The sequence below is a fragment of the Egretta garzetta genome, unplaced genomic scaffold (assembly GCF_000687185.1).
Source record: "Egretta garzetta isolate BGI_Z169 unplaced genomic scaffold, ASM68718v1 scaffold114, whole genome shotgun sequence".
In the NCBI taxonomy this organism is placed as follows: domain Eukaryota; kingdom Metazoa; phylum Chordata; class Aves; order Pelecaniformes; family Ardeidae; genus Egretta; species Egretta garzetta.
Window position 1 is genome coordinate 782480 of NW_009259317.1, and position 12296 is coordinate 794775.

The following is a 12296-nucleotide window of genomic DNA, read 5'->3' on the forward strand; positions in this document are numbered from 1 at the left end:
TCTAGGGGGGGCTGGCGCCAGCGCTGGCCACCAGCTCCTCCAGAGCCTGTAGCTGGTCCAGCACCATTGGCAGCACCCTGGGTGACAGTCCTTCCCACAAATACAAGTTTCTCGTACAAATGCAGGTACAAGTGGAGATGAATTTCAGAAGTTAAACAAATGAAAAAAGAAAATAATTGCAAATCTGCAATTTGCATTTTCAAACTATACCTAGGAATGTCAAGGACTAGAAAATGCTTCTTGAATCCCCCTCTTCTCTTCATTGCTATTCTCCAATATTAGATTTGTTATTCCCGTGTTCCTAGACTTAGGAATGGAAAACACTGGCTGTGAAATATGGGTATATTAAGAAATGACATGAGAAGTTGAATTTAACAGATGCAGATGGCAATACCACAGATGTAGTTTAGAGCAAGGAATAAATACAGAATCTAACTGACATTACAGGCTAAATGTAGGTAGGCAAAGTACAATAACCTAGGCTAGAATTTGGTCAGACAACTAGAGTTGTTCAGTCTATTCTTTCAAAAAATTAGTCTTGAATATTTTATGACCACAGAGGAAGCACACTTTCAGCTGAGTAATGCCCTTTAGCACCCCGCTGCAGCTTTGGGTTAGTAACATTCCAGAAAGAAGAATAGTACCCACCTGAGCAACAAACATTTTCTTTTCTTTCCTGAAACACAAAGAAATGTTTGTTTTCCAAACAAGTCCATAGCCATTCCAGCCTTGATTATTTTGTGAAATCTAGTAGGACACTGGAGCTCTACACCACAAGAGTTGAAAAAAAACCAAAACATCTCTTGATTATCTTTTGAAGATCCAAAATTAGAGGCAAGTATCTGCTAAGTTAACACGATATTGAATCGTTGAACTCCTACCACCATCCATTCCAAAGAATGTAACGGTGCAACATTTAAAGAATGACCTCTCCTTTCTGAACATGAGAAAGGAAGGAAATATCACTATTGTCACATTTAGAAAGCATCAAAACCCCCCTCAGGAGTCAATACTATACATCAGCAGGTACACCACATTTTAATTTCTAGGCTATGTAGGAAATGAGGAGTCAAGAACAATTCTCCCTGTCCTTTTATAATTTCCTCCAGATAATCTTTAAAGAGCTGCAATAGGAAGATTATATAGGTTCCAAAATTTTAATTTAAGAGAAGTGTCATAGCAAAGGAAAGCTGTTAGTAACTGAAGTGGACTGTGTTTTGGTACTGCTTGATTGGAATGGATGGGTCATGGTGCTGGCTACATGCAAGGACCGGGCATTCAAAAACAACTGCTGCAGTGTGATGCATTTCCAACTCAAGCAACCCTATGCCATTAGCAATAAAAAGTAAAATTCCTCCAAATAATTTAAAGACACTTGGAAGAAACATAGTAGAGTAAAAGCTTTATGCCGAATTATTTACTGTCAAAATCAGCGGTAAGTCAAAACAGAATCCAGGAGGTGGTTTTTTTTTTTTTTTTTCCATTATTTATCCTCAAAGTGGGGAGCTTATCTTAGACATTTAAAAAAATTTCTTCATGCTTATGCGTAAACACATGCTACAGGTAAAATTCTGCTCTCAGGCTGCCATACCCAGTTACCCTTATTTACCCTGGTTTTAGCCACATAACTTCGCTGATATTTTGCAGTGGTATTAAATAGGACATAGAAGGATCTTCTCACTGAGAGCCATGTGCGGTGTCTGTTGGTCAAATGGGCTGCCAAGCTGGCTCCTCACGCTAATGACCCTTCATCTTTCAGAGGGCCCCTCAGGCATCTCAGGCTGATCTAATAACGTCCGTCTTCGGCAACTTCTTTAAAGTACAAAAAAAATGTTAAGCGGCAGTAGCCACATCTTTACTGACTTTAATGATACATTCTTCTGGAGCTTTTTGAATTACTCTCTTTTGGGATGTGTCCCTTCAGTCTAATTTGAACTTTAAAAAAAAAAGAGAGAGAGATAGATAAGAACTTGAGTGGCCAGAGAGATTTCTTATAATCCCTATTCCTCCAAGAACTCAGATTTGGAAAAAGTGGGTGGCATGAAGGCTCTTTTCCTGGTAATGGGCAGGGATGCTGAAATCTTAACTCAATAGTACATATTTAGACAAAAAGTAAAGAAAAAGGGATGGCCAGTGGCAAAATCCACTCGAAAGTTTTCTAAATTCAGATCAGACCCATTTGAAACAAAAATCAATTCCTTAACTGTCTATTCCCCTTAGTAAAAATCATGGACAAGACAATATCTCCATTAGCTTGAATTACAGCAAATATCTACATTTTATTATTTTGTACTTTGACTAGGCAAGGAGTCAGAGCTTTGCCAGTGTCTCACTGCTTAACTCTGCGCACAAGCCCATAACTTCCCTCTGCCTCAACTTTTCCATCTGTAAAGTGACTATGCTCTACCTCATTTTGGAAAGCACAAATAGGAAACACTCCTGAGCTGTTTAATAGCATGTTAATAGCATTTTAAAAGCCACTATCTGCTTTTCATTTCTCATCACAAAAACATAGAATTCCTCAAAGTTCTAAAATTCAGGGGGTGGGGGGGAAGGGTGTATTTTAGATTTAAAAAAACACCCAAATGCAGAAAATGGGAATTTCTTCAGTATATTTGCATGCAGTGCACTAGAGGGCCCTCAGGAGTCAGAAATGGATGGAATGCACTTTTGGAAGACACATACTTCACAGGACTTTTCATTACAGAATTTAAAATAGAAGTTGCTTTTTTTTTTTAAATAATGTGAGGTTCATGTAAGTTTATAGCAGCTCATATGCAAACCACCTCTCAGTACAGTTAGCTTCCAAACGGTATATAGCTTGCAATGAAATACCTAAATATGAACCATACTTAAAACTGAAATATGTGCTAGAATACTTTGAGAACGTCAGCTTTTACTAAGTTACTTTCACTAACCTACGGAGTTTACTAGGAAGAAAGATGTGTCAAGCTGAATAGGTAAGATTTTATATTTTTATAGCAATATATATACAGCGTGCACTTATTCTATCTTTATTTCTTTGAAAGGATAAAGCCACTGTCATTTTAATTTGAAAAACTATAGCTAGATCCTATTTATGGCTTCACAAGGGTGAAGAGAATTAACCATCTTTCATCTTTAATGTGTGTTTATGTGAACTGTATTCATATTCAACTAGGGAAATTTGGCACTGCTTATATATTTTTCTGCTAGTGAATATGTGCATATTTAACTGCTACACTTACTGGTGCTTAATGTTGTATAATTTACAGCACTTCCATAACATGAGGTTTAGTGAAGAATTTGTCATAAGAAAAAGATAATGATCTGGGTCTGACAAGCTTTTCTTCCAGTGCTGGAATACAGCTAGCTGAGATTGCAGATTGAGCCTGTAGTTCATGATTTTGGTGTTTAATCTAAACGGTAATGAGAAAGTGAAAGATGTATCCTGATGAATTTCTAGATGCATACTGTCTCATCTAGAATGCCTGTCTCTTAAAAATACAGAACCACAGATGCCATATGTGAGTAATGAAATGAAATGCTGCTCTTTTCTTTTTGCAGTTTGCAAAGGAGATACTTCAGATATTTTAGACTACTAGTCAGTAAACTTTGCTTACGTAGCTGGCTCCATTCATTCTCTGAAGCCAATCACTTCCCCTGTGGTGGCTGATAAGAATTTAACAGCTTGAGAAGGTGGAGTGTCAGCAACCTTAGTGCTAAACACATTCCCAGGCACATCAGTAGCCTCTGTCCACCACCCATGCTAGAAGCTATTTGGAAAAGGAGAAATAGAAATTGGGGAAGGGAAATAATGCATCATCATCCTGGCTGGAACTTACAGAAGACTTTATGCTGTTTTCATCATGTGGATTCACTAGAGAAATGACCACCTTTGATCAGCCAAGCAAAGTCAAAAACTTGTTTATTTGCTGCCTGTGCCCTCCACGGGTGCTGAGGCTCTGGACTTGCAGGCGCCCAAGGACAAGGAGGAATCTGCTAGTGGGCACCGCGTGCGTGATTTACCTGGGATTCCTCGTCAGTCAAGTGGGTCATGTTTTACCCCAGCACAAAGGAGGACACCAGAAGATCAGTTCCAGAAGTCTCCGAGATGCAGCCCAAACTCCTTTTCTGGGCATCCCACTGGATGGCACCCTGTCACCACCCAACTTCCAGGAACCCCAGCTTGGTAGCAATGGGACCTTGCTGCCACCCAATGTAGTCTATATCACCCTGCGGTCCAAGCGCAGCAAGCCTGCCAATATCAGAGGCACAGTGAAGCCAAAGCGCAGGAAGAAACATGCAACCCCTTTGTCCTATGGGCAATACTTTCCAAAAGCTGCTTTTATAGGTCGGGAAGAGGCCTTTGCCCAGCAGATGGGGAGGGCCACACGTGCTGTGGGTGCAATGGGAGCAGCAATAGCTCTGGAGGCAAAAAAGCACCAACTGGATGAACGCAGGTATAAAGGAATAGCAATCAGGGAGAGGGGTCACCAGAGACCTGGGGGGATTTCTGGAGCTATAAAGGCACAGCCCCAGCCTGAGGAAAGCAATATCAGGATTTACAGTGAGAGCTCTCCCTCCTGGCTGAGCAAAGATGACATCCTAAACATGCGCATGCTGGCAGATTCTCCAATAGAGAGCATCCAAGAAGTACCTTCTCACAAAGCAATCCTGGCAGTATTTGCAAGGGGTCCCAGCACCACAGGAACTGCTTGTGACCAGGGGCACTGTGGCATCATCAAAAGACCCCTCGACATGAGCGAGGTGTTTGCCTTCCATTTGGATAGGATCTTGGGGCTGAACAGGAGCTTACCTTCTGTAAGCAGGAGATCGGAGTTCTTCCAAGGTAACACATTCCTATGGCTTTCAGCTTGCAGGTGGGGTGCTGAGGTTTCCTTCCCCCTCCCACGTTAACCACAAGGCAGCCGCTACCTTTAACTCCTGCGAGCCTGAGAACAAACCCCATCATTACAGGGAAGTAAAGCTGTTATCTGCATGTAATTTCTGCAGTACAATTATCCTCCTCAAAGGACACAGTACCCCCAAGTTTAGATCAAATACCATTGAGCTGCTGACGGCAGTAGTAGTTTCTCTTCCATGAGAGTCTGGAATGAGGGGGAAAAAAAAAAAGAGGGAGTCATCTGTAGATCGCATGACATTGTACAGACTGCCTAAAGTGAAACTGGTGAAAGAAATTCCAGAATACCCTATGATTCAATGAGTATTTTGGATTTTTTTTTTTTTAAGTTTTCTCATCTTTTAGATTTGACTTTAATAAAATGTTGAAAGTGAGAACAAGAACTCACCTCTCAAACAGATGGTAGGAAAGTGTGTTTGTATTTAGTCAGATAACCTACTCAGAGGTAGTGGAAATTCCTGCAAAAGTTTGATGATACTTTCGTGGTACTAATACCTCTGGGAACAGAAAAATTTTTTAAAAAGTGCTTACTTCTCCTCAGTAATTTAAAAAATACTACATTTTGGTGACTCCTGCTGTACATTTTGAGGTTCATTACACACATCCATATATTATTCCAACAAAGAAATATGCACAGTAAATACCTCAATATGCCTGTTACATGGTTGGTATAAAGTTTTCAATTACAATTCTGATTTTTAGTCTTTAGTGAAATTAAAGCTAGATTTCAGACATGTAATGTGAGTTAGAAGTCTACTTCTAACATTGCTATCTTGTTAAGTATGTCTTCAACCTAACTGCTATTTTTGTACAGTCACAAATCACAGTCCAAAAGAGCTACATTGCATTTAATGAATCATTGCTAAAGTGGTTAGCTATGTTTTTGCTGTTCCTTTCTTGCTGCTGAAATTAGCTTATACAAAATATTTTTATATCAGTTGGCATTTCTTAAAAAAAATAAAGTAATGCAAGAATTACTTTCTCAAGTCTGACAGCAGGAAGAGGACCCAGCAATCTGATTTCTTCCTGCTTTATAAACCTTCCTTTTGGCAGCCTGTACAACAATGTGAATGAATCTCTAGAAACAACACTTTGGAGGCTTCTGAATATTATTCATACTTGCAAAGCATGGAAGATACATTATGCCTAGTTTATTTTTAGGAATAACATTTATTGCTATAGAGCTGTCATAAGGCATTAAGGTAGTTCGGTTGGAGGAACTCTGCACAGCGTGGCTGCAGAGATGACAGACTGCAAGCCTCTGAAAACTGCTCTTAGGCTAATTGTGCCTTGTGTTGCTCAGTGGCTGCGACCTTACAGTAGGCTTTGGACTGTCTGGGACAGTGAGTCGTTCTGCCCTCTTTAATTTTCTTTTCCTCATAACTGGCTATGTTCCTATAGCAAGAATAGCGTTGCTAGGTGATGAGAAGAGAAATAACATTATTTTGGTCCCACTTCATTTTTTCCAGCTAAAGGGTGAACAGAGCATTTGGAACAGTTACTGTACCTTGCCTCTCCATTTCTTTAGCCTGAAAATATGCTGGAGCTCAGATGCCTAATATCTACTTGGGCTCATTACTGTTTACATGCTTGTGTTTGGCATAATCTGGATAACATCTGTGTTGAGAAGATGAGCAAAAATACATTCTTAAAAATAATATGAGCAATTAGTGAGCTCATTTCTACTACCGCTACACGTTGAAGTTAAGGTTAGGTAGGCACTGTAAAGTTTTTTACAGCGCGGCTTGTGTGAATCATGGTTATTCATCTGGGAAAGCAAGCAACGCAGCATTGGAGAGCGTGCATGTATAAATGTGCAGTTTCTGGCCTGACATATCTCTCTCCACAACACATCCCTTTAGCTTGCCTCACTTGTGATCTGATGTAACAAGACATGTTTGATGTAGCATTAAAATCTTAAAAAATGGGCTTTTCAAAACTGTCATTCATGTTGTCAAAAGCAGTTTCAAAGAACTGCTCAGTAAATCCCTGCACAGTTTCTGTTTCCCCTGTTCCCAGAAATCCCCCACTGATGACTTTTTTTAAAGGCTAGAAAAATATTGTACACAAATCCTCTGTCTGCTGCCCTTAGCTTCCCCAGTTAATTGTAAACCCTTTTAAGGGTTAACTGTGAATTTATTTAGTGTTTATCTTATTTTTCTGTCATGGATGGAAAAATCAGGTTTTATTTTTGCAATGAATTGGCTGAATGTAAAAAGCCTGGGGAGTACAGGTGAGCAAAGCCCTTTTGAGTTCAGTGTTACAGACTAAAAGAGCACAATTCTGGGCATACGCAAGCACTTACTCATTACCTCCATTGCTACCTACAAGGCGTGAAAAATGCCGAGAGCTCCAAAACACCTATAAACAAAGAAGGATAAGCCTGTAAAACAACAAGAAATCATCATAAAACTGTGGCTATTGTGGAGAAAATGGAGGCTGACCCTTGTGTGTCAGTTTTAGGATGGTCACAGTAATACCACAGGACAGACAATCTTCATTATTTGATCACCCTGAGGAAGAAGAGAGACATAAGTCACCTTGCTTGGTGTCACAGCCCTACCTTAGTTAATTTGTACAAGTAAAATTTGCCAAGTAAAATGACTGCACATATAGCCTCTAGCTCAGCAACAGCATTTGCAGGGTAGGACGATGCCAGTGTTTGTCAGGGCTTGAACTACCACTGGGGTAGCATGGGCTGGAGCAGGCTTGCTCCTGTGTTGCAGCTGACAGCTGTAAGAATGGGACTCTGGCTCCTTTCATCGTAGCAACAAGGCTGAGCTCTTTACTCAGCTTTTGGTACAAAATACACAGCTATTGCTACGCAGTTCTGTTGTGCCACTGGCTGAGGGCCTGAACTACTGCATGCTGACAACCACCTCTTTTTTTCCCCCTGGCTTTCCAATATCATAAGCTCAGCTAAATGTTTTATCCTATGCTGAGAACAAGCACAGGTGTACTCAATTCACTTGGGCTTTTTTTAGCTAAAGATTGAACCTACTATTTGTCAAGAACCACTTTTTTCCCCCCCCAAACATGCAAGAAACTCTTCCTTTGAATAACACCTTTCACAGTCGGTTTAGTGCAAATAGATGGATGATGTGTGATAGATAGCTCCACTGGTTATACTTGTCATTTTGCTTTACTGGCCTCTACATGATGATAAATGGAGTCATAGGTTTTTCCATGTTATACCCTGCGCTATCAGCCTGCCCTCGCCATCCCACCAAAAGTTATGCAAAAGCAGGCAAAGATATTATGAGTCACTAATGTCAGGGCAAAGAATAAAAAAACCCTAGCACTGCCTTATGCATTCAGAATGCTCTAAAGGGCTTCATTTTATCTGTCTTGTTTGGGTTAATAGAGAGAAAACAACTTACACCAGTGTTGTACCTCTCAGAGGGGTACGAGAGGACCCATTTCCAATATTTTGTTGGGTAAAGAAGTTAATAATAAGCAATAATGCATTCCATAGTCTGGAAAGCAACTGATGCACATTTCATACATTCCTTAATTCTGACATCCATATGAGTGCAGGACAGAAACATCGCAAATCAGGTGCAAGAAGGGGCAGAAAGGAAAAGGCCTAACTTCTCTCTGCTTTCGTCCCTTGTATTTTCATCAGAACTTAAAATCAGATTCAAGGAATGGTCTGTGTGTCAGTCCCTCTCATCTTTCCACACTAAATTACCTTCCTGCTAATATGCAGGCAACTAAACTGTTTCTTTCAGATGTAGCAGTGTTAAGCTAAACAGCTTAACAGTGAATAACAAGGAGTCTGAGAAAGGGTTTTAAGTACCTCATTAAAGATTTGCTCTTTTTAATGATGCTCTCATGGGCACACTTGAAAATATTTTCTTTCAAGGAAGTTAGAAAAATTGCTGTAGATACAAATTAGAGCACAATGGAAGAGTAACATTTGCAAGAGCATCTTTGTGGTTAAGCATACAGACTACTTTCAAAGCAGTGTGGTGTGTGGATATCTAAGATGATGCCATGCAATGTTACATTATCTAGCAGCACATGGAGCAATTTGAGTAGCTTGAGGTAGTCAAGCCTCAGAAGCCTGAGGTTTCAGCTGTGTTAGCTTATTCAACTTCAAATATCCTGAGCCAGTAGCTCCTAAGGGCCTAAGAAATTTTTAGAAATATTTTGATGTTTAAAAATCTGTATGAATTACTAGGAAGCTGGTTCCAACACAAGTTTTGAAAAGTGTTTCCCATACAATTTTGCAGATCATCTTTAGGTAGTCAGGTAGATGTATCAATCTAAAATGGCAGATGAGAAGAAATGAAGTCGATCAGCTTTGGGCAAAATTCCGTGCAATGCAGCTGCAACAACAGAAAAGCAGTAGCCTTCTGTGTTTAAATATAACATTTATCAGGAAAGAAGTGAATGCAGAACACACTGGACTTATTCTGAAGTGTGCTCAGTCTTCTCAGTTTTGGCTGTATCAAACTGGAAGCTCTAATTCTTAGCCAGGCCTTACTTTTCACTGTTCAGTTAACTTCAGCCCCATCCTCACAAGGCTTGAAATCAGAAGGGCTCCACTGATTTCAATGAGATCATGCCAATTCATGCAGCTACAAATCACACCCCTTATCTGCTTTAATTCAGCATCTTCATGTTTTTCCGACGAGTGTCAAAACTTTGAGTCACTGCTGCTTACTGAAGCTGCTGTTTCATATTCCTGTAATTCAATTCATATTATAGTTAAGATTTTATTTTGGCTCATCTTTTCTGCTCCCATTTCCTCTGAAATGCAAACATTTCCTGTATTTAGCCTTGGTCTTTAAAAAGTGTTTTTGTGTCTTAATGGAAACTGGCAAGATATTATTAATATTTTCCAAGTATTTATATTGCTATTGTTTATCATGTCCCTTTTGGGTAGACAGGAGATGTTTGTTTTCTTAGAAGACTGTTTGTGTATTTGGTTTGTGGAAGAATTCATGAATAGTTACATAAGATGTTATTGGAGATATGAAAATTATGGATCAGACTTGGTCCTGAAGAAAGCTGTCCTTTTTTGTGATAATTCCCAATGCTTATATAGACTTTCTACAACTGGCTTGGAAAAGAAGCTTAGCCAATAATTGATCTGACTTGGCTAAAGTCATCTACAGTATAGGCGATGGAACCAGAGCAAGAGAGATGGGGAAGTGGCTAAGATCTCCCAAATTACTAAGTACTTTTTCAGGCACCACAGTAGATGAGAAGCCTGATTTTCAGGAGTGCTCAACACTTTTTTTCAGCAGAGGAAAGTGTGGGACACAGTGCTGATAAAGGTAGTACTGATCCGAGAGATTGACGTTCCTAACGGAAGGACACTTTGTGTTCCTAAGGAAACATTGGGCAACTGGGAGGGAAGTTAAAGAGGTGGTAGAGCTGCACATTGGATTGGGTTGGCTTGAGAAGGCCTACCTTGTATGTGCAAGCCATGGCAGAGAGAAGATCAAGTACATTCTGATTTTGGATAGGAGTTTGTTTTTTCTTTTGGGCTTGATTGTGTGTAGAGCCTATCATGCTCTCTTAGCAAATACAAGATGGATCTTCACACATGAATCACTGCTAAGTATGGGCAAAGATAATTTCTTACCTGTCTTAAAACAGTCACCATCCTCTGAACAAGTTGCTTTTTGATTCAGCTGTATGGAGATGTTTTTAACAGTTCTTGTTGCTTACAGATGGAGCATTCACATCAGCATCTTTTACTGTGCTGCTGGCACCAATACCTGTTTTCTATGTGCTATTCTCTGTCACTGTTGCCTCTGGAGAAGGTGCTGTGGATCTTGTTACCTTCATGCGAGTTTCTGAACGCTTCTTTTCAGATGCATCTCTGGCTCCATGGACATGTGGAAGAGACAGTTTAAGCTGCATATAATTATGTGATACATTGTGCAATAGAGTGGATTTTATGTTCACTGACCTTCAAGATGAATATAAATACATTTTAAAGATTTATATGTGTTCCAATGCTTGCTATTTAGCAAATAGCAGCTTTGCAGTTAAATGGTTCCTCCCCTCTGTACCAAGGCATCATATTTTGGTCTTCTGTCTACACCCAAGAATATAAAGGATTCATTTGTTTTCATGTGTGTACAAGCTACAGTCAGTCCTGGGTCCTTGACAGTTTAAGGCAGAAGCAGCTTTCTATCAGCAATGAAAAGGAGAGTTCCACTTTCCTAAGAAAATAGATATGCCTGTTACCTGACATTGGGTGAAATACATTTATCAGTTCTTATACTGGGAAAGCTCATTTTAAATTATTTGCTGAGGTTTCTTCCCACTAAGAACTCTGAACACTTGAATTCACCAAAGCTAAGGCCCTTGACTTAGTTTCAGGAAAAAGCAGAATATTCTTTACACAGAAGAATTAAAGAACTTTGCCAAAAGAGCTGCTATACAAACAGATCTCATGTTATATCTGGTTAAAAAAGGTGTTTATCCACACTAAGTTCACATTCTAGTATTCTCATATATCATTTCAGAGCTGTGAAATCATACATTATAGGTCTAAAATACTAAAGATAAAATAAATCCACTTTGAGTATTGGATTTGTTATATTTCTATGCCCATTATGCACAAAAAATACTTTGACATAAATTTTCAGCTCTTGTAATTCATCATCAGTTCACTGGTATCAGAGGGAAATTACATTGTTGATTCACAGTGGTATTGTAGGCTTTTAATCTACCTATAAATTTTTTAATAGCTTGGTTTTATATATGATTTTGTATATTAATCTCTTGCTTCAAACAGAGAAAGCCTTCTGTACACTCAAGGCATTTATAATGTCTATGCTTCTTCCTGCAGTGGCTGGTTTTAGATGTGGAATAAGACCACATTAACCAAAGGATGTCAAATTATTAGTCTCTGGGTATTTTTCCTGCCACATCTGTAAAATGGTATAATTATTGATGCTTAGGCAATGTCTAAAGAATGATCAAGTAAGTCTGACAGTACCACCCTATACCAGTGATCTTTTTTCCTTTTTCAGATGGCCAAGTTTGTCCTGTTATTCTCTGGGATTCCTCACTGAGCCCAACAGATAATAGTACCCATTCTTCAGTGAGATTAACCTGGGGGCAGTATCAGCAGCTATTGAAGCAGAAATGCTGGCAGAATGGTAAAGTTCCCAAAGCTGAGTGGGGCTGTACTGAAATTCATCATCATGAGTGGTCCAAGATGGCGCTCTTTGATTTTCTTCTTCAGGTAAAACATTTAGTGAATGCAACTTCCTGCCTCAAAAGTCATGTGAGCATACATGGGACTCAGAAAAGTAATTTTAGTATATTTCCTTTTTTTTAAATGGGGAAGAGATGCATTTACACAGTTTGAACTTGTTTCTAGTTTTTTTTTCTTATGATTAAAATATCCAAAACAACTTACAAG

At 39.3% G+C, this 12296-nt stretch overlaps 1 protein-coding gene across 1 annotated transcript in view; it reads left to right on the forward strand.

Moving 5' to 3' along the window:
* The first annotated feature begins 3834 nt into the window (after window positions 1-3834).
* GASK1B (golgi associated kinase 1B) overlaps window positions 3835-12296 on the forward strand; it is a 12799-nt gene continuing 4337 nt past the window's right edge. The window contains exons 1-2 of the mRNA XM_009636471.2: window positions 3835-4831; window positions 11902-12116. Of these exons, the coding sequence (XP_009634766.1) occupies window positions 3835-4831; window positions 11902-12116 (1212 nt within the window). The remainder of the gene's footprint in view (window positions 4832-11901; window positions 12117-12296) is intronic.